The following is a 26,648-nucleotide window of genomic DNA, read 5'->3' on the forward strand; positions in this document are numbered from 1 at the left end:
CTTTTGTTGTAGGTTACGTTTACTGTAGGTGCCGCGAAACGTTGCCACAGGCGTGTTTTTCCAATGAGCCTGGGTTGAAATTTTCATGTTTATGTGTGAATGATACTTATTGATATACATTTTTATGTTTTTTTAGGTCTCCAAATAGTTCTTAAATCCATAATGAAGGCAATGGTGCCACTGCTACAGATCGGTCTGCTGCTGTTTTTTGCCATTCTCATGTTTGCCATTATTGGACTAGAGTTCTACAGTGGAAAACTCCACAAGCAATGTGAACCAGCCGTTAAAAGCGAGAAGAATCACACAAACACAAGTATAAGAACATGCATAGATCTACACTTCCACATGTACAAACTTAGAGTACCTAGATATACATGTTTTCATTTATGTTTATGTCAGATGCTGGGATCCAGTGTAAATCTTTAGAACACTGAAAAAGAAAGAACAGAATTAAAAAAAAAAAAAAACATTTTTTACATCTTTTAGGGTCACAAATAACACTTTCTTCGAATTTTTTTTTTTATTATTATTATTATTTATTTTATTTTTTTACCATAATTCACATGAGGGCTTCTCACACTTGAAATAGTTAACCCTGGGTCATTCTAAACCACGGGTAGATGGACCCGGATTATCTTGCCTCACATTTCACACTGCTCATAATTTACCCAGGGTTTACAATTAGTCCTAGGTATTCATAAGCTGATGTTTTACATTGTACATTCCTAAACCCTGGGTTAACGTTCTTATTTGCATATTTGTGGTGTCAGTGTCAATGATTGGATGAATGCAGCACGTAACCTGTTTACACAGCTCTAGCATTGCACAAGCTTGCATTGCCGATTGTACTATCAAGTTTATATTGAATGGACATTTTGGATTAAAGTCAAGTCATCTTCATTTACATAGCACTTTTTATAATATGGGCTGTTTTAAAGCATCTTCACCGTGATAATAGGAACATTAATTGACAGATTGTTTTGGCTTTACAGCAACTCTAAGAAAATATTATCAAGCTAAAGTAGGTTTTTGATTGAATCACTTATGTTGTAAAAATTAATTATTAACTTATGGGCCGCTTAAATGACTCCTTTCCTACTGAAAACCGAAGACCTTTAATGCATTTTTGGTGTTGATTTACGTGTTTGAATGTGAATGTGCGCAGAAACTTGGTCTTTTTACAAAGTGATATTGCCAAATTACTTGTCTGGTCCGCATAATACAGAAAAAATAGTCGTGTCCACGGATCTATGCGAACTGGAATAATTTTGATAATGTTTTATCTATACATAGGGAAAGGAAAGGGAAATAGGCCTTCGCAGGGGATAGTTAAGTTGACACTTTAGAGTCGAAACCCCCGCTTCACTGCTGCTTACGAGACGCTCCTGCCTGACGCTTACGCGCTGCTCCTGCTGCCTGTGTGAATGCATCCGTTGGTTAAAAGCGGTGTTTTGAACCGAGATAACCCAGGGTTAAGTGCAGTGTGAAAAGCCCTATACATGTTATTAAATAACAAAATAGAACATTAGTATTGAGAAAAATAACATTATTACCATTTGCAAGAAAAAAAATCAGGGGTCCATACAGATCTGCAAATCAGAGTCTTGGCTCCTCCCATACATGAAGTAAACACCTCCTCTTTCTGTAGGCCTCCTCTTATTAGCTGGATGATAACAAACAGTAAAGCAAATGACAAAAAAATACATTAAACAATATTTGTCTCTCTCGTTTCATATAGACAAATCTGAACCTTGTGTCAAGTTGTGTCCTGATAATTATACCTGCACTAACAACGGGCCCGGACCCAACGATGGCATCACTCAGTTTGATAACATCTTATTTTCCATACTCACTGTCTTCCAGTGCATCACCATGGAAGGCTGGACAACCATACTCTATAATGTGAGTTTCTGTCTCAGTTGACTGATATGTAACACTGTTTCTGTATTATAATCCAAATGTATAAATTTATAATCTTATTGTAATTCAAAGTTGAAGCATTACTTCACTGTTAAAGAAGCTCTTGTAGCATTTGTGTTTAGAATCTTTGTAATATTTAACATTTTATGCGGTTTAATGCCTCGTTTTACTGTTCATTGGTTGAGGCTTTTGGCTAGTAATGGGTTGAATGAGTTCAAGCCTTGCTTTCTGAAGAAATATAATGAAAGTGTTTTTGTTGGTACCGTGGCTTTGTGGTTAGCATTTGTACTGGGAGACATTGATCTTTGGTGCTCATGCGGGCAGAATACATTTGCATTGTGTCCTAATTCCATTCCTTCTCTTCTCCCCAAAATAATAAATAAATGGCAAAACAAAAATCTCTGGCCCATTTTAGCTAAAACTGATGGTTGATGAACTTCCTCCTCACTGGCAGCTGTGACCTGTTGTACGGGTCTTATGTACAGTATGCAGTACTGTGTAGCTTTTCCCTGATTTCTGTTTGGAAGCATTTGTCAAAATGGTTTTATCTCCAAATAGCTCCAAGCACTGGAAAATGAGAGGTGTTAGACGCAGTCCTAACAGTGGAGCTTTTGGTGGAATAAGCTTAGGTGGTTGACTTTGATCAAACTAATATCATTTACATGCTGAGCTGGCTCTGTTCTTCAGTCATAGTGCTTGTTTCTGAGCACAGAATGCCATTTTTTAAAAATATTTTTTAATGTTCTTTTTGTGAAGGAGGACTTCCTCAGACTTTAAAACAATCATGCATAGTTTGAGATAAAATTATGTTTATTAATGGGGTCATGACAGGGGTCATCAAATTTGCCTTAATCTTTTAAAACATCCTGCAAGTTTCATAGCTTAAAACGTCCTCCTCATTGTAAATAGGGCATTTATTTAATAAAGCTCCGAAAACGGCTCGTTTGGATATTGTGGGATTGGTGAGATCACACGTGCAAATAAATTTGCATATGCCTGCGTCCAGAGCAAGGCATTGATGCATAGTTTTGCATCATCACACCATAAGCCCCGCCCACTGGCATTCAGTCTGCATAACTGTTGACATTTGCCTACCTGGATGTAAGTGTTACGTCGCGTCAAAATAGACCTGTAATTGTCCCACGGCTTGATAAACACTGGTTTAATCCTCTCCGGGAGTAAAAATAGATTACTAAAATTTAAACAGAATCATTTCTGCTAAGGTTCTGCTAAGATAGACTGCTTATATACAGTAAGCACCCTCAAATAATGAAAATTATTCTTTGTGAGGCCAATTACAGTAAAATACATTTTTAAAATCATGATCCTGTACTTTTGAATGTCTGGAAAATTATTTTGGAAATTCATTGGTCAAATTGTCTTTCAAAGTACAATTTATTTATTTAAAAAAAAAGCACAGAGATATTACATAATAATACTTATTGAATTATTGCATCAGACAGCACAGACGTGACAGGAAGCATTGTGGAGAGATAGGATGAGAGGATGGTATTGGAAAGTACCACAAGTCGGCATCCAAAGTGCCACCGCGCCATGTGTCGATGCTTTCAGCTCTTACATACAATAATATATCGGTAACACTTTACAGTAAGGTTCATTAGTTAACATTAGTTAATGTATTAACTAACATGAACTAACAATGAGCAATACATTTGTTACTGTATTTGTTAATCTTTGTTAATATTAGTTAATAAAAATCCAGCTGTTCATAGTTTGTTCATTAATGTTAATAACTCTTGATTTTAATAATGTATTAGTGAATGTTGAAATTAACATTAACAAATGCTGTAGAAGTGCAGTTCATTATTAGTTCATATTAACTAATGTAGTTAACTAATGAACCTTATTGTATTTACCAATATATAACCTAAAGTGTTACCAATATATCAAGCAGGTTCATCCAAGTCCATATTGTTTTTAATCAGTCATGTGGTGTCATACATGTTGACGCAAGTCATGCTGCCACAGTTAGACTCGTTTTTCACACTCATAACTGAGCTGTTGCAGCTGCGTCGGGATGCGGGGAACACCCTCTCAGCTCAGCTGGGCAATGATGCCACCTTCCCACGCAGTGATCACACCCTTTGCACGGCAGAGCAGAGCCCCGCTGACAAGGGCAGGGTTTATGGTTTTCAGACTTTTTCAATCTAGGCAATCTAGGCATTTGGGTTATAATACTGCACATTCAAAAAAATATTTTCTTTGTTTTGAAGATTAAGAACTGTGCACTTCCTGTTTTGTGTTTGCACAGACCAACGATGCCTTAGGCCCTACATGGAATTGGCTCTACTTCATTCCCCTAATAATAATAGGCTCCTTCTTTGTGTTGAATCTGGTGTTAGGAGTCCTGTCAGGGTGAGTACTGTTTTCCTCAATGAGCTCTAAGACAAACTGACACTACATCTAACCTGATGTCTGAGTTGACCCAGGGTAATGAGTTTTATCGGAGGTTAATGTGAAATGTATTAACTTCATCTCTGGAGACAAGAGGTAAAATTAAGTTACTACACACACAGCGACCTTATCTCTTTCTCTTTCTACACATCTCTCTTTTCGCTCTTTGTACACGTACACTACCAGTCCAAAGTTTGGAATCAAATAAAGTTTTTATTTATTTATTTTGAAAGAAATCTCTTATGCTCACCAAGATTGTAAGTATTTGATCAAAAATACAGTAAAATAGTAATACTGTGAAATATTATTACAATTACAATCTGTTTTCTACTGTAATATATTTTAAATGTAATATATTACTGTGATGCAAAACTCAATTATGTCATTCATGCTTCATGGGAATGGGCAAAGTGTGCAAAAACTGTTCACTTTGTTTCCATTTTTATAATTCTGACAAAATCAAAAGAGATGTTTCTCCATAGAGAAATGCTTAACAGTGGCATTGAAATATGTTCTGTAGAAGCCACAAATTGTGTGATTTCAACGTAATTTTTTTAAAAATTATGCAAATTGGACACAGCCTCCCTATCTCCGCCTTTCATTCCTTCACACTGCAGGTGAAACACTTTGATAAATTAAGTGCATCCCATGCCTCAGGTTCTTCTCTGTGTGGGTAATTGTATGTTGTTGACTCCTTTAGGGAGTTTGCTAAAGAGCGTGAGCGAGTGGAGAACCGAAGAGCCTTTATGAAGCTCAGGAGACAGCAGCAGATCGAGAGGGAGCTGAACGGGTATCGGGCCTGGATTGACCGTGCAGGTACTCTTACACACTGACCTGGCAAATGCACCATGCAAAACAAATAAAGTAAGTCAAATCTGTCAAAACACACTGCCATAGCACCACCTCATTCTACAACGGATATCGAGTACCGTTCAAAAGAGACACACTAGTGAAAGAACATGCAGGGTTTTTTTTGCAATTTTTCCTTACAAATTATATTATCACTTAGGGGTGGGCAATATGACCAAATTCTTATTTCTCGATATGAGAAAAAAGAAGCAAATTACAAAAAAGTCTCTAACAGTAGACATTTTATAATGTGGTAATGATATATTTTGTCATACTGCCCAGCCCTCTTATCAGTATAACAATTCAAGTAAAAAGCTGAAGTGAAAAATATATTATGTATTGTTATGTATCCTTTTGGCTTTTAACAACATTAGCACTGTGGATGCCACACATTTGTGTAAAACCTCATGTTCTCCAGCATTATTTGAGAATGATCCAGAGAGCATCTTGTGCTTTAATTAAAATAAAAATAAACCAAAAAAATTACATGATCATTGTCTCATATTTAAGTGACCTAGAAGCAGAATCTTTTTTTTTTTTTGTATCTTATATATTTGTTATTCATTATTTCCTTTGTTCAACTTCTCAAAAACGTTTTGTTAATATCCACGGTTAAATTTGATTTTGAATGACAGTTTTTCAATTTATTGTATGTGCACAACTTAAGATTCAAATTCGTTTTTTTTATTTTGCAGAGGAGGTTATGCTTGCAGAGGAGAATAAGAATTCAGGACCTTCTGCTTTAGATGGTGAGATGGTTGACCTCTGTTGCTTTTCTCTCTCATTTTCCCACATAGATTGTGGGATGCAGTTTTTAATTATGTGTCAGGGTCAGGGTCGTGATTATTTTGAACAACCTAGTGCAGTGTACACTAGTACATCCTAGTAAATATGCATTCTCACTGTACAGATTTCATCATTTATCAAAGTCCTGCACACAGGCAAGTGAAATGCTAATATTTGATGTATCGGGTGGAATAATTTTACATTAAATTTACGGTAAAAACATTTATTTCATATAATATTAATTTACCAACCCTTTGAAGTTCTAATATCTGTTTTATATCTTTGTAATACACTGACAACCACCAAACACAGTGGTGATGAGAGTCACATGATGAATTAAAGTTTATCACAAGCAGCTTTCCAAAAGCTGACAAGGATAATACTAATATATAGAAGATGCACAGTGTCATTCACACAAAAACTGAACATTATTATGGTAACACACATGAAATTTTTTAAATGCAATAAACATTGATTTAACAACATTACATGTAACATAAAACCCTAATGTACATAACTGATTAGAAAAAACTAAGACGAAACAGTTATTTCAACGAAAATATATCAAATGTGAAGTGTCATGCAGGGAATTGTGAGAATGTCAATTTACATTTTTTAACTATAATTATACAATGACTTGTTAATTTTCACTTCCAAAAACTGTAAATTTAAATGTATTTTACTGTAAAATTACATTAAATGTACCGTTATATCTATTACAGTTATTCACCGTATATAGTATGGAAACATTCTGTAAACCAATTAACTGGTTTTCACAGTAGTATTTTTACAGTCTTTTACCATTAAAATCACTGTCTTTTTTTACAGTGTACACTGCAGTGTTTCAGGAGAAAACCGTATTTGAATGCAGAGTGAATCCCCTAAATATCTCCAATATTTTATGACAGTAAAGGCTCATATTTGGCTATATGTTTTTTTAATTTATGGAGACCTCTAAGCATCTGTTGTGTGATTAATGCACATTTGTTCAAAATGGCCTGTATGGGCAGATCGTTCACATGATGTTTTGTATTGTTTACAAGAAGGATACACATTCTCATCTTGTTTTTTATTAATTACCATTTTGGACATTTTTCTTAAATGCATCAACTCAGAATGCCTAATGTTGGTTTGATTGCTTGTGTTACATGAGAAAATAAATTTTTTTTGTCTACTTGGGTCGGGTACCGAATTAAATTAGTGCTGCTTTCAGATAACTGTTCAGTGTTCTGTTAAGTACTGCAATTGCTGTGTGGGTGAGGTTTACTGGACCCGTGCAGGACTCTGTCATTTATTCATTAGCCTGTTCTGGCATATAAAGCCTGTTCTGCTTCCATAAAGCGGCACAGGGATTATATATTTAATAGACTTATGTCACAATAAACAAGAAGCCACGGTCCTGCTCATGGTGTGCACGTGTGTAGCAAAAACCCACCGCATGACATTGGAATCCTGTATAAGGCGACAGGTTTTCCCCAGAATCAAACAAGGTTTTTATTTAATTTATTTTATTATTATTATTATTATTATTATATATATTTTTTTTATTAAATGGTGATTGACAGCTTCCCAGAGGCTGTGAATGAAAAACAGGCAGTAACCATGGTGAACTCCTATTTCGATGCCCCTGCTGTTCGCCTGTAAGAGTCCCATCATACCGTTTAAGACAGTTATCTTAAAAAAAACAGCCTTAAAATGGAAAAACATTTTTAGAGGGTCAGGAGAGACTGAGACCAATTCTGGCCCTTATGTATATATGAGAGCAGTAGGTTTCCGAATGGCACTCTGAAGAGAGTTTAAAAAATAAAATATAATGAAAGGAATTCATGTTTACTTCATTGTTTCCTTGACAACAGCAAAATATAACAAGCGGCTTTATTTGCAGTTCAATGCATCCTTTAGTGCAGACTATTAGACTAGATGCTTTGATTAAATTGGGAAACTTTCTATTGCTGCTGTCTACCCTGTTATATTCTGTAAAAGCTTAGGAACAAAATGATTATAACAGGGTGATGGCTGTATTTTTGTCATGTCGTGTGCTAACCTGGATTCTAGCAATATACATTTTATTCTGTGGGCACTGAAAGCAAAAAAACTGCATGACACAACAAAATCACTGACAGTCAGAACATATTTGATGTTTCTGATGAGTTTCCCTCATGGCTAGAAAAAAAACACTTTATACATAGAAAATATTTGGTTTCTTTATAATTATCACACTTTTACTGACACAGTATAACGCGTCTTTATATGAGATTGTAACTAAGCACTGAGATGTAATTTACTGTACTTCTGACATGACATGGGCTGGGCTACCCAGCGTGAGATGATTGAAATGCAAATCTTCTGACTGCCAATAGATTGCTTTTATTTATTAGAGCTTTTGGTTTATTCATTTGTTAATTTATTTAGTTTAGAGTAAAATATATATTTAATAATATATTATATTAATTATTATTAATAAATATTTTTTTCTTTTTTTCCTGTGTGTGTCTGTATTGTAATGTATGGCTGTATGTTTTTCAGGAGACTTTTGCTCTCCTGCCAGGCTGTTATTGAAAATAAGAACATGTTCATAATGACTTGCCTGGTTAAATAAAAAGAGAATAATAGGATAAATGATTTGGTACTTCTGTTCTCAGTGCTAAAAAGAGCCACCACCATAAAGAGAAGAGGGGTGGATGATGTTCGGAGAGCTCCAGAGGAACAGTATGCTGACATCTCGTCTGTAGGTGAGTGGCTTCCTCCCCCAACTCACCTTCATACCCTGTCTAGATGATGCCCTGACCCTCAAAATACAGTGCATATTTTCTTGCTTGTCAGTATATGTTTTCAAATTAAATTCATATAGAGCTTAAAACATAATCTAATTCATTCAAGAGGTATACAAAATGGGTTTTAAGTTGTTTTGATTTTTTATACATTTGTTTTGTTCATCAGGGATGCCACTGAACAGAGCCAGCATACGCAGTGCTAAACGAGGACCAACGTCTTATTTCCAACGGAAAGAACGCATGCTACGAATTTCCATTCGCCGTATGGTGAAGACTCACACCTTCTACTGGATCGTTCTGGGTCTGGTGGCCCTCAACACTCTCTGTGTAGCCATCGTACATCACAAACAGCCTCAGTGGTTGTCTAGTCTCCTTTGTAAGACCACAAGCAAAATTAAACTTTTCTCTATGTGTATGCTGTCATACATGATCAAAAGTCTGAACAATAAAGTGGTTCCTTTTTATTGCAGACTATGCAGAGTTCCTGTTTCTGGGTCTGTTTCTAACTGAAATGTTTCTGAAGATGTATGGACTTGGGCCCAGACTCTATTTCCACTCATCCTTCAACTGCTTTGATTGTGGGGTAAGTGCATTTTCTGTCTTGCTTCTCATAATCCTCTTTGAAATGAAAATAGCGCAACAGGGCAAGTGTTGAAGAGGATCAAGGTGGTGACTCCAAAAATGAGTGCTCAAATAATTTTTTATCAAGAAACATAAAAGACATGCAAAGAAATAAGAGCAGATGAAACTGTAGATCTTATTTGAGCTTTTTTGAAGTTACGCCTTGCCACTCTAGGCACTATGAACGCGTCTTAAATTTCTATGTAAATTTGAAGACCCAGCACTGAATATCAGTATGTTGCTTTATTTAATTAAAATTCAGTTTTAGTTCTGAACTATGCCACTATATATATAACGATTCTCTGTTGGCTAATCTTTAATTTAACCAGAACATTTGTAGCTGACCCTTCCCATGAATACAGTTCCCATTATAGTTTTCTGTTTAAGAACTACGAAACATCATCTAACATACAGTTAATCTAACATGAAAAGTAGCTGGTTTTAAGTCAATCATATAATTGATTTTAAGTCAATTATTTCATTATTTAAATGTCTGTATAGTGACTTTGATATATATAAATGAGTGTTTAAGAGAATATAAATGAGTGTTTAAGGTGTGGTCGCATTTACCATTGTTTAGCGGGTGAATTTCATTAGTAGTCATGAGGGTAAAAGATTTGCCCATATAGTTTTTGCATCGGGTTCAGGGTGATTACACAGAATCATCAGGAAGCATCTTGGTTTAACATTGCTACACTATTGACAACAGACAATGGAAATTTTTTCTTTCTAAAAAAAATTTGCTAATGTGACTGCACCTTTAGACAGTATTTTTGGATATCATTGGGATTTTTGAAGAGGTGAAATTCCTGAATTCCTTCCAGGTGATAGTAGGCAGTATTTTTGAGGTGCTCTGGGGGTTCTTCAGACCTGGCACATCCTTTGGGATCAGCGTTCTGCGTGCCTTGCGGTTGTTGAGAATTTTCAAGATCACCAAGTAAGTGCAGACTTGCCTGAAATAAAAGCCCTTTGGGTTTGTTTGCTTCTTCCAGAGGCAATAATCTGTTTATTGACTTGTGATGTCTTTGCTCAGTTCTGGATGTCCCCATGTTGAACTTGAGTTGCTGCATTTATGTGTTGTTAAGGTACTGGGCATCCCTGAGGAACCTGGTTGTGTCTCTGATGAACTCCATGAAGTCCATTATCAGTTTGCTGTTCCTGCTTTTCCTCTTCATTGTGGTATTTGCACTTCTGGGCATGCAGCTCTTTGGTGGAAGGTAATATCTTATCAGTCTGAGCACATACGACCCCTGTAGATATAGTTTTAAATTTGGATTTATGACTGAAAATATCTGAATGCTACACCTGTAGTTATGAGTAGGGCTGTGCAGTGGAGCCATTATCCATATCTGTATCTGTAACAATCTCAAAATTATTCGTATCTGTATTAGGATAAAACCAGAAGTCCATAAAATTACTTGAGAAGAATTTCAATTGTAATTCTGTTCTCTTCATAGTTGTCTTTTAACAAACATACTGTGTATAACTAATAAAATAATTATTTTCTTAATTATAATTATAACCTTTCTTATCTTAATTATAATATCTTCTAATTGTCGGAACCAATATTCTCGTAGGCAGTGCTCCAACATGTAGCACAGTTGTGATTCAGGCGACCTGAGTTCGAGTCCTGCCTTGGAGATCTTTCCTTAACCTGATTAATAAATACTTAAACATCTTCTATTTAAAACAATAATACTAAATGTACTAAACTTATTGATATTGATATATAAGAGGACTCTATATAAAATAGCTGAATAGAGAACATGGAAGTTAAAAAAAGAAAATGTTCCATGGTTGAAAAGTGCTAAAACAACTTTTACTATGCATACAAATTACTATGCATGCAAATCTTAACAATTTACCGCTAGGCTTAAAGAATACATAAATGCTTGCTTTTTTTAAAGTAGTAGAAAATGTGTCTGATTCAGTATCTTAGTTGATAATACTCTTGACAAAGCTCTGCTTTCTGAGAGATGTGCTGATTTGCAATCGTGCTGTGCTCTTTTCATTCATAGAGTTTACTCATTCACTTCGCACTCATTACTGCATAGTGATTTTAGAGGTTTATGTATAATATTGTGCAGTCCCCTGGCTCACCTGTTATCTAGCAAACACGAGGAGTGACTGTGTATTCTGAATATTGTTCCTATTATTCTATAGAATTCGTTATTCATTTTGAAGCCATTATCTGTGCCTTTCTGAATAAGGTATTCGGCTTCAGGCACATCCCTAGTTATGAGCTGCCCTTTATGTCATATGCAGTAACAATATAAAATCCTGAGCCTGCTTTGCTCCTGACTCAACAATTCAAGTCCACCATATTAAACATGCCAACAAATTACATGCTAAAAAAGTAATGCTTAAAGTGGAACCACAACCCTATGTGACAGGTGTAGCAAGACAATAGAAAATAGATTGGGTTCTCCAGCAGGCGAAAAGCAAATAATCTATAATTCAGTAACCTGGTCAGACACATATTGAATAAAATGGCTTGCACACAGATGTCACATTTTCTTTTTTCTTTTTTTCTCTCCACAGGTTCATTTTTGAAGAATACACGCCCACTAATTTTGACACTTTTCCAGCAGCCATCATGACAGTGTTTCAAGTAAGATTCCACCCAGTTGTAATCTGAGTATAATGCATGACTCCGGATGTTTCTTAGTGAAAAATGACTTAGAAGGATGGCTAATTAATTACACCAAGATTTAATTGCACAGATAAAGAGGAAATTTGGATCAGAGCAAGAACAAAAACATACTTAGCCGCAAAACAGAATCTGTCATCCCTTTATTAATGATGAAAATGCATAGATATACAGCAGTCTAACACAGAAAATAAGTTAAACAATTTTGTTTCTGTGGCAGTTTTGTGGAAAAATAAGTGTAATTCTGACAAATGGATCTAAATGTGATAAAAATGTATTATTGGGACTCCACTTATTGGTAGCTGAAAGGATACTAAAATTAGCCAAAATATTTCATAAACAAACAAATGGGGAAGAATTTGTTGAATTTTAGCATTCCTATTGTGTGAAAATATGAGGAGCTCTCTGTGGAGTTTCTCAGGCACGGATTCCAAGAGGGCCTGAAATAAGTTAACTGTGTTTATAGATTCTCACTGGTGAGGACTGGAATGAAGTCATGTACAATGGCATCCGGTCTCAAGGAGGAGTGAAGTCAGGGATGTGGTCATCTATCTACTTCATTGTTCTGACTTTGTTTGGAAATTGTATCCTTGATTTATTCTTTCTCTAACCATCACCAGCAATATCTAGTATATATATACTACACTATCTGGTATATGACATAAACGGTATTACATTTACTCTTTGTTCGGTGCACAAATGTTAAAAGCTTTGAGAATACAAAGATGTGGCTTAATTTGAACAGTTTCAAAGCTGTTTTTTCTTTTGCTTTCTGGGGGTTTAGCTTTGAAAAGTCATTTGATGTTCTTCAGCGATTCAATAAAGACCTTCATCTATTTTTAAGTCTACATGAAATCAAAATTGGGTTGTTTACTTTCTTAATACACATTCCTGTTCTTGCTGTGCATGATTCATCACTGCAATTTCCTTCGTAGTCTTTCATCAAAACGTAACTTGCTCTGCTTTTCATCTTACATTTCTAAGCTTATTTTCTTAAACTCTCCAACCAAGATTAGTGCATGTTGACTTTAAAGTCTTTTCTGGTATCATAATATGCTGGTTTGAATATGTTTTTCTTAGTTTTGGTGGTTATTGCTGCATAACTCATTGTTTTGAGTCAAAATCCTTGACAAAATGTTCAGACACACTGCTCAACGTCTTCTTGGCTATTGCTGTTGACAATTTGGCCAATGCCCAGGAGCTCACAAAGGTATATCCAGCATGGTTCTTTTAGCTTTATATGTTAGAGGATTTGTAAAGCAGTTGAATAATGAATAACGCCTTACTATTCCAAAGGATGAAGAGGAGGAGGAAGAGGCGTTTAATCAGAAACATGCCCTGCAGAAAGCCAAGGAGGTTGGGCCTATGTCCTCTTTCATGTCCTCGGAGTAAGTGAACCAAGTACACCCTTGCCTGCTACATTCACTCTCTCACAGAGATGCTAATATACCAACTAACACTACTAACACCAGTCTTATGTCTGGGTAGTGTGCTTTCAGAGATATCTAAATTGGCACATTTGCCAAAGTATACCTGTAGGACTTTCCAGCTTCAGTACATTGCCAAATTGAGTTAGATGCACATGCTAGTTTGACTCTAAAAGGAGTCAGTTTCCAGAGTATGTAAACAGTATGTAAACAGTCTTTGCTTCTACAGATATTTCTTTCACTCTGTACTCTTCAAATCTAATGTTACACAGTTGTTAAAATATAGCTAAAATATGGAAAAATTAGTCACAAGTTAAAGAACAGGTTATATGCAAGAGGCTGTTACTTGAGGCCAACAAAGCTGCGTTTCCCGTTGTTGAGGGTTGTACACAGTGTTCCTTCGGTTGATTGCGTAGGGATTTTTGGGCTCTTTATTCTCGAAGCACAATAATTTGCTTCAAAATCAACAGCAAGTTGTCATAGCAACCGGCAAGCTTCCCAGTCTTTGCAGGGATGAGTCTATTCTGTTGTCATAGAGACTATTTTGTTCCCATCAAAAGGAGAATTACAGAGTTTTGGGTGCCTTTACATTTGTCAGCCTAGATATGTATTTGTATGTTATTTTTTGCAAGAACAGAAGAAGCATCCAGCTAGCCTTAATCTCAAGACATATAAAGAGAATCAGATATCAAAAAGTTTCTATTACCGGAGCTCACACACAGATGCATCTTTCTGTGATTTTGGGAACTTAACACTGCATGGATGTGATGTCAGACTCCTGGAGTTGAGCATGTGCAAGTTGGGATGACTGGTCATATGTGTCCTCAATGTTACAATCTAACCAACTTTACATCTCTTGATTGATCATAGATACTTTAGAAGCTCACTTTTGCGCATTTTCCTTGATAGTATAATACATTTAACGTGACTTGAGTGAGTTTTGAATGCTGATTTGAGTGAGTACATCACAGAAGTTCCTGTAAGCATGGATTCACCTTCATGCTGGAGATGATATATATGTATAGCAATATGTGCTGTGTCTAGAAAGGGCGAAAAGTTAAGCCAGAATGAAGTTTTCAGTCAAGAAATGTAAAAGCAGGATCCAAAATTAACTTTTTGCTACACCTGCCTATGGCAAGTAATATGAGAATATTTAACAGATATACACATTTCTTAACAGTCACGAATATGTATATATATTGTCCTTTTGACAATTGATTTATATAACCGTTTTCCTTGCCTATTAGTGGCAAATAGTGTAAATAGCATCTTGTGTCACTCCCAGCATCATGTACAAGATGAGTCAGTTTTCAAATCTCTGTCATTTTGTGGCTCCATGTGTCACCACATGGAGTTCTGGAGAAAAAAAGAATTATCCCAGCCTCCTAGATACACTTCTGATGGCAAGTTTCCCACTGAGATTAAAGTTTTTAGACTACACATGTGTTAGATATTTTTAGTTGAGAGAGAGTTTGTGTCTTTTTGATTTAAGACATTTGCTCATGTAGCTTACATTGAATTGCAACATAATACATAATTTCTTATAGTTACTGGCCATTGGCAAATTTTACACAAATCCAGTTCTTATTTGCATTTGGTGCATGGCACGTGTTATATTTGAACACTTTGTAAAAATTTGTATATACATACATTTATATATATATATATATATATATATTTATTTATTTATTATTATTTTGGGCATGCTCAAAATTTGCAATAACTAATAACAAATGTTTGTGATGAGTGTTATTGTATAGAAAAGAGGCTTTTATGTCATTATTGAGCAATAAGACTTTAATATAATATGTGTGCTGGACAATTACTAAAAACAAAATCAAACAAAAAAAACATTCTGTATTAGGCAATGGAGGCCATGCCTTTGTCAGAACAAATTGGTATGATGTGAATACCACAGGGTCTCTTCTCTACTGCATTTTGGGAGATAATGTGAGAGCTGGTTGTCAGTGAACTCAAACTGGAAATTGTGGCCTGTGGCATTTGGATTTTGCATGTTTACTTTAAAACTAAACAGAGGCTGTCGTAGCATGTCCGAAAGTGCTTGACGAGAACTGAGAAATGAATGCATGTCTTCAGTTAGCATGACAATTATGGACGTCATACCTGGGAAATGCATATGTATGACTAGTTGACTACTAAAGAAATGAATCAGGGTGCTCTCTCTTTCTGATATTGTGTGCTTATGCATATTAATCCCATTTATATATGTCTTATATCTGTGCCGTTTCTTACTGTCTCAGCATTTCAAAATGTTCCAGAATACTGTATTTGTTGCTTCTAATATATCTACCATCATGTTGTCATGTTACGCTTTGCTGCCTTGTTACACAGCCCAAAACTTGTAATTGTCTTAAAACTTTGTGTAACTTTAATTTATTGTCAACAATAGTACAAATGCAACATGTTAAAAGGAAAAAAAAAGAAGAAGAAAAAAAATCTTTTTTATGGTATAACAGAGCATTGAAATACTAATGAAACACTTTATTTGTCTGAATATTAATCAATGACCTTTTTGGGCTGTGATGCTAGGCTTGTTTTGTCCTTGTTCTCGAAAGCACTAATGTCTTGTTTTCAACCAATCGCTCATTGATTACACGGACCTCACAAGAGTACAAGTGCCAGTAAGTAATAGTCTGTTTATTTCAATTTTAACATTCAGCACCTCCTAATTTATCTATCTGGGTGAAGCTTTCTGTTCTGCCATCTTTATCAAATGTCTGATTTCACATTTTCAAGTCTGATCTTTGGTTGGAATTTGATTTGTCAATTTCCTGCAATGATATTTCACTCTTTTTTCTCTCTCCATTCTGAATCAACTCTATTTCCAGTTTCGCTGTTTCGTTTTTCACTTTGATATCGCAACTCTATCCAGTTGTTTTCCATCTCTGCTGTCCTTACAAGCTGGACCATGAATTCCAGTCACACAAAAACACAAAGTCACAAAACAGAATTAAAGTACCCTTTCTACCATGAGTTGCAAAGTATTTGTTAACAGCAATCTATTCAATATTTTGCACACAGATACTTCAGTTCTCATGTTCAGCTATCCTGCTGACTAGACCACCTGGTCACCATCATTTTGTTTTTTTCAATGCCTGTCCCCTACACGTTTCTTAACTAGCCAGTAAGATGTTCTTGGTGAACCAGCTTTCAATTCAATGTTCTAAGGCGGTGGTTCTCAACTGGTGGGTTGCAGGTTTGTTCAGGTAAACGCTAAATATTAACATATACAGTATACTTTTAGAATAGCAAATAAATAGGCTTTTTAATTTTGAAAAAATAAAATGTCATCTGTCCGATCAAATTCTACAGTATTTTGATGCTAATTTATTTATCATTTGGTAGAAGATGAATTATTGGCTGGGGAGGAGACTGTTGATATTCAAAATACATTTTGAAACCAAACATTCAAACTGTAAAGATAATTTTAAACTAAGACAAAATTTTGCTATGTAGCCTTAATATCTGTTGATTTTGCATATTGTTGGGCCTAAACAGCTCATGGTAATATAATTACATTTTATTGTTTAATTTTAAGGATGTTTTTGGTTACTTTTGCTTTTTTTTTTTTGTATGCTAAACATTTATTTAGGTCTCACTTGATGTCAAATGTAATATAGAGTCCTGAAACAAAACCAGCTGAGAACCACTGTACTTTTCATAAGGGTAGAAAGGGTTTTGTACTGCTAATGAGTGATAAGGTAATGTAAACAATTGTTGTGGCATGGTTGTTGAAATGTTTCTTTTGCCACCCAGTATCATTGAGTGTTCTCTCTCTCTTTTTCCCCAGGAGGAGGAGGAGGCCCTACCTGTACAGGAAGCGTGCAATTCACCGGAGCCGTGCGGCCTACTCCTTTGAGGATGCGGAAAGTCTGGCTGATGCTCGTCCACTCAATGCCTCTAACTCTTTCATGTCCAGGAGAGAGAGAAGGAGGAGGTTGACCATGTCAGTTTGGGAGCAGAGGACCAGCCAACTGCGCCGCCACAGGCAGATGTCCAGCCGTGAGATCCTGTTCAACAGCCCGAGTGAAGAGCACGATGGACCACCTGGCTGCCATCACCACCGGACCGCTGGGATATCTCCGTCTGACAGCATGCGCAGAGCCATCGAAACCTCTACAACCACCACCTTGCCGGAAGCTACCTTAGAACCACCCATGCCTATGGACATGCCTGTAGATGAGCAATCGCTGTCCATTTCTATCCCCGAACCCCCTTTAGCTATTCCTATACCAGAGCCACCGATGCCTGCGGACATATCCCTTCCTGAACCCCCAGTGACGCTGAATTTACCCCTAACAGAGCAGTCTGAATCAAAGACCTCACCCGAGGGCACTCTAGACATCAACAACCATTGCCCCAGACTGAATGGAAACAGGCGGCAGCGGGCAGTCCGTAAGTACAGGCCACCTGCGATGGGGGACACGCTGACCCCTGATATGGGGCCTAGACCCCGACGCCCACGCCACCGTGAATCTCACACAGATGTCAGGGGCAAAGAGACACAACAGGGAGATGGTGGTGTTGACAGTAGAGAACAAAGGCCAGGGAATGAGGGAGATGAAAAGGAATCAAAGAATGATGGAGAGATCAGTCCAGACAGCAGAGTGCTTGAACAGAGGTGATTTTATATGGTCTTTTGGTTTATATAATTGTATAAATTATATACACTACAATTTAAAAGTTTAGGGTCAGCACAATTTTTTAAAAGAAATTAATTGTATGTAATTGTTATACAATGTTGTGGAACATACGTGGAAGTCATGTTAACCACAGACCTTATTTTTTATTCATAAATCAAAAGCTGCTTTACCAAAAACCCATCAGAACTTCCTGAGGAAACTAGCAAATTGGCCTTCCAGGTTTACTTACAAATTGTGACAACCTAGTGACAGCTTAAATTAGTTGGACATATACCTAACTATTTTGTATGGTCAAGTACACAGTATTCCTTGTTGAGAGTCTAGAGAGAGAAATTGCGCTATTAACTTCTTCCCTTCCACAGGCAGAACAAACAAGACAACTCTGAAGCATCAGAGCCAAAACCAGCCAATTCCCCCTGCAAAAACCCACCTCAGGACTCAGAACCTGCAACTCTTCAGCTCACTGAGAGCACACTCCAGAAGTCCCCACAGGCCATTATGGGTGCTGGCGAGACAGACAATAACAACCACGGATCCTTGAATCAGGATAAGTCATCCCTCAACACCAGCATCATGATAGAGGTCACCGACACTCAGCCATCCATGGAGCTGACCTCCATTACGGGTTTGAGCATCCCTGCACTTCTGATAACCCTACTGATAAGACCAGCTTAGACTAATTGCTACTGGTTAGTGCTGGATTGGTGCTGGTCTAGCTAGAGGAGCAGAGCTGTTTGTTCACCAGCAAAGACATTGCCATTAGCATGGTGTTTCTTGTGAAGCTGGTTGGCCAAGGCAGTTTTGCTGATTAAGCTACTTAAAAATCCTTGAAACACCACCATCCAAAAACATGACCCACAATGCAAGATTTTTCAGTTGCGAAACTACACAAATTTAAACTGATATAATTTTAAGATTCCTAGACATTTTATTAGAATAAATATCATAAAATATCCATTTCAGTATAATATACGCAGATATTTTAGTGTTGTGATCTTAATAGAGACAGTCTTGTATAATAGTTTCTTAACTTTTATACACACTTCTTTATACAATACTTTTATATCATAAATGAGTTCATCTTCAGATTTGACTTGTGGCTTTATATTTCATTTTTCTAAGATTATGTCTTCTTTTTTTCATAAAGATTTTATGCAAATAAATTGCTGATTGCTTTCCAACATCTTCTATTTTATTATAAATAGATCTATAATATGTATATAATATTATATTATAATATACATTTATATTAATTGTATCAATGTAATATCTATAATATTTATACTATATTATAACTATGATATCTATATTTTTATAATGACTTTTGTGCAGCAAGATTCCAACTGTCTTCATTTGAGTCATACTGAGATGAAATAAAAAAAAAACATTACATTTTTATTTTATTGATTTTTATTATAGATAGAAGATCTAAAATAGACAGATAGATACAGATAGATATCTGTAATATCTATAATATCTATATTTATTTTTTTTTGTAAAGCTCCCAGCTGTCTTCTTTTACTGAGTTATACTGAGTTAAAATAAACAACAACAACAACAACAAAAAATTCCATAATGGAAATTCTTCTGTTTTCTAATATATACCTTGATTTTTTTAGGTAATAGTAAAGACATGGAGGCCTCAAAGCCAGAGAAAGAAGAAGAGGAAACCCCAGATGCGCCCAAAGCCCCTCCACCTGTCAGCATGTTCATCTTCAAACCCAACAACCCGTAAGGCTGGATGTTTGTGGAGCCACAGCTGTATTCTATATTTTGTGAATATGTTTTCGATTCATCTCTCTCTCTCCCTATTCCTCATCTCTTCCTCAGGATCCGTAGGGCCTGCCACTACATTGTCAATCTTCGTTATTTCGAGATGTCAATCCTTCTTGTGATCACTGCCAGCAGTATCGCCTTGGCTGCCGAAGACCCCGTCAACACTCATTCGGACAGGAACAAAGTAAGAATGCCCCTCCACCACCCTGTCTCCATTTTCCAATAATTGTGTATACAATAATCATATGTAAATAGTTTTGCTGCTATTTGTAGATGGTCTGAAGTTGAATTGCATTAATATTTTATTTATTATAAGGATGCTTACAAACAATACTGAGTATCTTTACCTTTGTTAATTTCATTCATAATTGCATTACTGCATTACATTGCATTACATTAATATTTTTGGATAATTTACATGTTCTGCATTGTGACAAGCTATACTCTAACTAAAACTACTGTAAACAGCAATTTTCTAATTCTTTTACAATAACATAATGCATGCAAGTTTCACAACCTCATATTAATTGAGAGACTATATTGAATATTTATACTTTTAAACATTTTTGTCACCTTAAAAGTAAATGTTGACCTGGCACAACACCTGAAACATTCTTTCCATAATACATTCATAGAAAATTAATCTAAAATACTGATGATGATTTAAAAAAAAAAAAAATGCTCATAAACATGTTTTAACTGCCTAGTATCAAAAGAAATACATATGGAAGCTTGTTTCTGCCACTGAATAAAAAATAAAAAAGGCAACTGTGACTTTTTATCTCAGAATTCTGACTTTATTTCTCACAATTGCGAGTTTACTTCTTGTTATTCTGATTCTTTTCTCAGAATTACGAGATATAAACTCGCAATTGCGAGTTATAATGTCAGAATTGTAAGATATAAACTCACAATTGTGAGAAATAAAGTCAAAATTGCGAGTTAGGAACACATAATTGCATAATTGCAATTCTGACATTTTTCTCTCAATTGCGAGTTTATATGTTGCAGTTCTGACTTTCCTCAGTGAGTTATAAAGTCCAATTCTGAGGAAAAAAAGACTTAATAACTCACAATTGTGAGTTTATATCACACAATTCTGACCTTACAACTCACAATTGCGAGTTTATATCACGCAATTTTGAGGAGAAAAAATAATTGCGAGATGTAAGATTTTGTATGTAGATTTTTATTCAGTGTAATAACAAATTTACATAAATACATCTGTTTTATTTTGAAAAAAATAATTTATTTATCATTTAGAATTTATTTATCATTTTTGGCAATAAAACTAGATCAGTAGACCTGTTTGAGTTTCTTTGAGTTTCTGATGATATTGTTTCCTGTGGGTTATGAATCATTTGGCATTGTTAGCTAATAGAAATGAGATTTTTGTTGCAGATTTTAAATTTCCCTTGTGCGAGTGCACCAGCTGTATGAAACCACAGCTAATTACATGCTGAGACTCTTCCAGTAATAGTTGATGAGATCTTGTTGTGTATGTAAACAAATGACGTATACTCTGCTCTAGATCAGTGGTTTTCAACCTGTGGGGACCACTAGGGGTCCTCAGTGATCCTCCAGGTGGGCCGCAAGATAACTTAAAATTAATTTAAATATATTAACATAATTAATTAATTGAATTATTAATATGTTACAATAAAAATTAAATTAAATTAATTAAAAAGATACATTTAAAACAAGGCACCATTTCTCTCGTACGTATTCTGTGATTGTTTTGGTTCATCCCAGACTGAAATACAGACTGAACGCTGCCTCAAAACGCTAACTCTCTCAGTTGGAAAAAGAAAACCTGTGTCGCTAAAAAGGTTTTGATGGATGACGATTGTAATGAAGGTAAAGACGATTACAGTGACATACAGGAGTCTATAAGACATGCGGCGGTTTGCGCGAGTCCGTTAATATGCGCAAACAAACCGCATGTGCACTCTCGACTCACTGATCGCTATAACATTGTATTTCTGCATGAACACAAGTTCAATATATTCGCATAGTAAATGTAGTTAATGACATTAATATACCATGAATGTTTTATAACGGATGCTCGCCGAACAAGCATGTTTTGGAGAAGTTTGAGAGGATCAGTGGTGTTGTGTTTAATAATTTTGAATGGATCCGCATAGTATTTAAATTCAGTCCTTTGGTATCTCCCTGGGGTCTTGTTTGGTATGGCAGGTTGACTTGTGCTTATTTGTTTAAGGTACTGTATTACTGAGCAGAGTAAGTGTAAAACATAACTTAGTTTTAAGTTATGTTCAAGTATGTTTGCAAAAAAAAAAAACTCTAAAGGTTTAAATCTATCTTGAGTTTCTTCTCTAAAGAACTAATAACATGGGGTTGAAAAGTAATAACACTACAATACAAATGTTTTTGTGATTTAAAAAATGGGGGGGGGGGGGGATATTTCATTGCAGTATTGATTCGGAGAAGAGGGGGGCCTTGACGTAAAAAAGGTTGGGAACCACTGCTCTAGATATAGAGAACAGATGAAGTAGAGGCCTCTTTCCCCCTCAGAAACGCACAAACTAGGATTTAAATCTATACAGTTAGAGTGCAGTCACTGCTGTGATGTAGTCAGTAGATCCATCATGAGAATACTAACATTCTGCCTTGTTCAAATTTAGCAGTCATTGACAAACAATGCTTATGCCAAATCTCATGCATGCTGTAGCCTCACTTTGCGTGTTTGCTGAAGCCAACTTTGTAATCATTTTAGGATTTTTATTCATTTCAATAGGTGCTGCGATATTTTGATTATTTATTCACTGGCGTCTTCACGTTTGAAATGATAATCAAGGTGAGTTCCTGGATCATTCTGGGGTTCCTCTATCAGTTCCTGTATAAAGATTCAGTTTGCAAAATTAAGCTATATAATGTATTATATAAATATGCTGTGTATGTTGTTATATTTTTCTCAGATGATTGAGCAGGGTTTGATCTTACATGATGGCTCCTATTTCCGTGACTTGTGGAACATTCTGGATTTCATAGTTGTAATGGGAGGTTTGGTGGCCTTTGCTCTCACGTGAGTCGGATTAATCCAAATCCAAATAACAAGTGTAATTTAATGTTCTGTTGGTGAATCTGAAACTGTTTAGCTGCATTTTTTGTTATTCATTTTCAAATGCCGTTAATGCCTTGTGATAACTCCATGAGTAATGTGAGGAAAAGCATTCAGACATTCCAAATTCTTGACACATATTGATGTTAGTGGATGCTCTCTTTTCTCTGTTGTGAGTGGAAAGCATTTCTGTGTTCATTGAGAAGCTCTCTGGTTCAGAATGCCTGTCTGTTTCTCGTTTGTTTCTCTGTTGTTCTTCTTGTGGATTGTGGCTCACGGCATCTGACAGGAATGTGATGGGGTAAAAACACTCTGATTTTGTGACATATAATAATGTGTGTGTGTGTGTGTGTGTGTGTGTGTGTGTGTGTGTGTGTGTGTGTGTGTGTGTGTGTGTGTGTGTGTGTGTGTGTGTTTGTATTTGTACATGAAAAATAGGACAGTTTTTATTGTTTAGTAATATATGTTTTCATGCTATGCAGGAGTAACACAGGAAGAGACATTAAAACCATCAAATCACTGCGTGTGCTCAGAGTGTTGAGGCCTCTCAAGACTATTAAAAGACTTCCTAAACTCAAGGTATTTGAACATGAAACTAATGCTCTACCATTCAGAAGGTTTGGGTCCAAAGTTACTGTTCAAAGTTTGTTTGTTTTTTTTTTAAAGAAATTAATTTTATTAAGCAAGGATGCATTAAAGTGTTCTGTCGAACTTTCGGTTATACTTTATTTTACAGTACGTATACTTACACTGTACTTACAGTGCAGTTACCCAAGAAAGTACTGGTAATATAAGGAAACTACATGGGTTAAGGTTTGGTTTAGGGCTAGGTTCAGGGTTAGTACCCAGTTTTAACCCAGTTATTGTAATTGCTATAATGATAAAGTACATAGTATGTACATGTGGAACAGGACTGTAAAATAAAGTGCCACCGAATTTTTTATTCATCAAACAATCCTGAAAAAATGGTTCCCACAAAAACATTGGTAATAATACACTAGGTTACATAGGAACAAGTCAGATTTCCTCCCTCTCCACAGACTAATCTAATCAAATTGTTATGGTAACATGACTGTGTCAGTGTATCTCTAAAACGTCAAGGATTGTAGGTTGCTCCCGGTCAGCAGTGGTAAGAATTTACAAACAGTGGCCATTACAAAAATACTGTAGCACAATGGTCAACTGGAAATATTTTTATATCAGCAAAGAATGGTCACAAAGTCATGTTTACATGCTCAGATTATTGTCAGTCCATATTTTTATTGATAAAATATGGAAAAAATCCATAAATGTAGTTATAAAGCTGAAATAAAATAAAAAATATCACATGAAAATTAGAATGTTGCCTTGGCAACTAACTGAAATACAATAGGTTCAAGTTAAAATACTAATACATTTAATACATACATATATATATATATATATATATATATATATATATATATATATATATATATATATATATATATATATATATGTATTTAAAACTTGTCATTTTCTGTCTCTTATTGATTTTCAGGCCGTGTTTGACTGTGTGGTCACGTCGCTAAAGAATGTCTTCAACATCCTCATCGTCTACAAACTTTTTATGTTCATATTTGCTGTCATTGCCGTGCAGCTTTTTAAAGGAAAATTTTACTACTGTACCGACAGTTCCAAGGACACAGAAAACGAGTGCAAGTAGGTAGCCATTACAGCTGCAATATACAAATTCTAAATGTAATGCTAAAATTAATTTAAGCGGCTCAGACATTATTCAAAGCTAAAAGACTTTAGAAAATGTCAATGGTGCTATGAATAGAAGGATGACATTTTACAAGCATAAAATCTCTGCAAATTATGTGGAAAATGTTTTTTCTTAATGTTCTATAGGGGTTACTACATTGACTATGACAAAGACAAGAAAAAGGAGAAACGAGAGTGGAAAAGACATGATTTCCATTATGATAATGTCATCTGGGCCCTGTTGACTCTCTTCACTGTATCCACTGGGGAAGGCTGGCCGCAGTAAGAGCCAACTTTAGTTCATATTTTCACACTGTATCATTTAACAAACTTATTAACACCTTAATAAGATTAACATTCTTCTTAACACCTTTCTAAAAGCTGTGTGCTGATATTTGCATATATTAAGTAATGTTGTGTAAGTTTCTAGAGGGAACTTACACAACAGGCCCAAAGCATATTTGGACTTAACAGGGTGCTTTAAGTGATTTTTGCTAACCTCCGCCAGAGTGAGAAATTAGACTCTGGCGGAGGTTGGCATGCCTTCAACCACAAACTCTCTCTAAAACCTCTCTTGTTTGGCGTTGTAGAGTTCTGCAACACTCTGTGGATGTGACCGAGGAGGACCGGGGTCCCAGTCAGGGGAACAGGATGGAGATGTCTATCTTCTATGTCATTTATTTTGTGGTGTTCCCCTTCTTCTTCGTCAACATATTTGTGGCCCTCATCATCATTACCTTCCAAGAGCAGGGCGACAAAATGATGGAGGAGTGCAGTCTGGAGAAAAACGAGGTGACTGACCGTTTTGCTTTCCAGCTGAGTGCATGTGTTTAGTAGTGTGCATTGAAGCAATGACGCACACTTGAGGCAACGTATGATTATATTTTAAAGAACATACAAAAGAAAAGTTCTCTGCACTTATGTGATTCACTCTTGAGTGCTTCCACTTGTACATGCAGCATGAGAGTCTTTTATAGAAGAAGTATTCTTTTTTTCTTCAATTCAACAGTCTCATGTTGTGTCTCTATATTTGGTCTCTTAATAAAGTATATATATATATATATATATATATATATATATATATATATATATATATATATATATATATATATATATATATAATATTCTATGTGTGCAAGCTCATTTCCTTGTTGAACTTTGATACTCTTTTGAGCTTATGCACCAAAGTTTGTTTATAAATTCCTTCAGTATTTGGTGTGGATGTTTTACAGATTTTTGGGCTATTTTTGACTCTCATGTCCTTCACCATCAAAAAATGTCATATTAGCTCTTTTCTCATTGGCATCCTGGTATCCTGAAAAAATAAACAAATGTGCAAGCAATGTTTTTTACCTCTTGACAATCACATGCTTAACTTATGTGAAGTTAATTCAAAAATGTGTTGGAGAAACTGTCTTACTGTCTATTTCTCTCTTAGAGGGCTTGTATCGACTTTGCCATCAGTGCCAAACCTTTGACGCGCTACATGCCCCAGAACAAACAGACCTTACAGTACAGGCTGTGGCACTTTGTGGTGTCGCCCTTATTTGAGTACACCGTGCTGACGATGATCGCCCTTAACACCATCGTTCTCATGATGAAGGTAAGGAGGGATGTCACTACACTGTGATCTCTCTTTTTTTTAATATAAAATAGATTCTGATTTGATTTTAAATTATCTATTTATTTGTTGCAAAAATGACTTTCCCTTCACTTTGCGTTGAGTTCTGCTCACACTGAAAGGGTTTACCTTTAAGTAACTTTATATTATTCCTTACCAATAATGCTAGAGATGGAAGGAGACATTACTCTTGTAAGTAGCTTTGGTAAGAATTTAAATGTACTTTTTTAAGGCTGTGAGTATTGTAGGGGTAATAACTCTCTCTCTCTCTCTGTGTATTTGTCAAAATAAATTAGGTTGATTTAGTTGTTTTTCAGCCCCTGCTGGTGACCCCTGGT

General features: G+C 35.7%; 1 protein-coding gene across 1 annotated transcript in view; it reads left to right on the forward strand.

Annotated features, from left to right (window-relative positions):
• Positions 1-26,648, forward strand: part of LOC137026289 (voltage-dependent R-type calcium channel subunit alpha-1E) — a 104,619-nt gene that overhangs the window by 54,919 nt on the left and 23,052 nt on the right. Inside the window, exons 5-30 of the mRNA XM_067393573.1 lie at positions 137-313; positions 1,739-1,902; positions 4,193-4,296; positions 5,036-5,151; positions 5,880-5,933; positions 8,613-8,702; positions 8,911-9,120; positions 9,215-9,327; positions 10,190-10,302; positions 10,451-10,582; positions 11,907-11,976; positions 12,482-12,599; positions 13,158-13,225; positions 13,312-13,403; positions 17,254-18,084; positions 18,469-18,731; positions 19,726-19,837; positions 19,937-20,066; positions 22,641-22,700; positions 22,822-22,928; positions 23,254-23,265; positions 23,447-23,543; positions 24,484-24,644; positions 24,837-24,971; positions 25,280-25,481; positions 26,128-26,292. Of these exons, the coding sequence (XP_067249674.1) occupies positions 137-313; positions 1,739-1,902; positions 4,193-4,296; positions 5,036-5,151; positions 5,880-5,933; positions 8,613-8,702; positions 8,911-9,120; positions 9,215-9,327; positions 10,190-10,302; positions 10,451-10,582; positions 11,907-11,976; positions 12,482-12,599; positions 13,158-13,225; positions 13,312-13,403; positions 17,254-18,084; positions 18,469-18,731; positions 19,726-19,837; positions 19,937-20,066; positions 22,641-22,700; positions 22,822-22,928; positions 23,254-23,265; positions 23,447-23,543; positions 24,484-24,644; positions 24,837-24,971; positions 25,280-25,481; positions 26,128-26,292 (3,896 nt within the window). The remainder of the gene's footprint in view (positions 1-136; positions 314-1,738; positions 1,903-4,192; positions 4,297-5,035; positions 5,152-5,879; positions 5,934-8,612; positions 8,703-8,910; positions 9,121-9,214; positions 9,328-10,189; positions 10,303-10,450; positions 10,583-11,906; positions 11,977-12,481; positions 12,600-13,157; positions 13,226-13,311; positions 13,404-17,253; positions 18,085-18,468; positions 18,732-19,725; positions 19,838-19,936; positions 20,067-22,640; positions 22,701-22,821; positions 22,929-23,253; positions 23,266-23,446; positions 23,544-24,483; positions 24,645-24,836; positions 24,972-25,279; positions 25,482-26,127; positions 26,293-26,648) is intronic.

The sequence above is a fragment of the Chanodichthys erythropterus genome, chromosome 9 (genome assembly GCF_024489055.1).
Source record: "Chanodichthys erythropterus isolate Z2021 chromosome 9, ASM2448905v1, whole genome shotgun sequence".
Lineage (NCBI taxonomy): Eukaryota > Metazoa > Chordata > Actinopteri > Cypriniformes > Xenocyprididae > Chanodichthys > Chanodichthys erythropterus.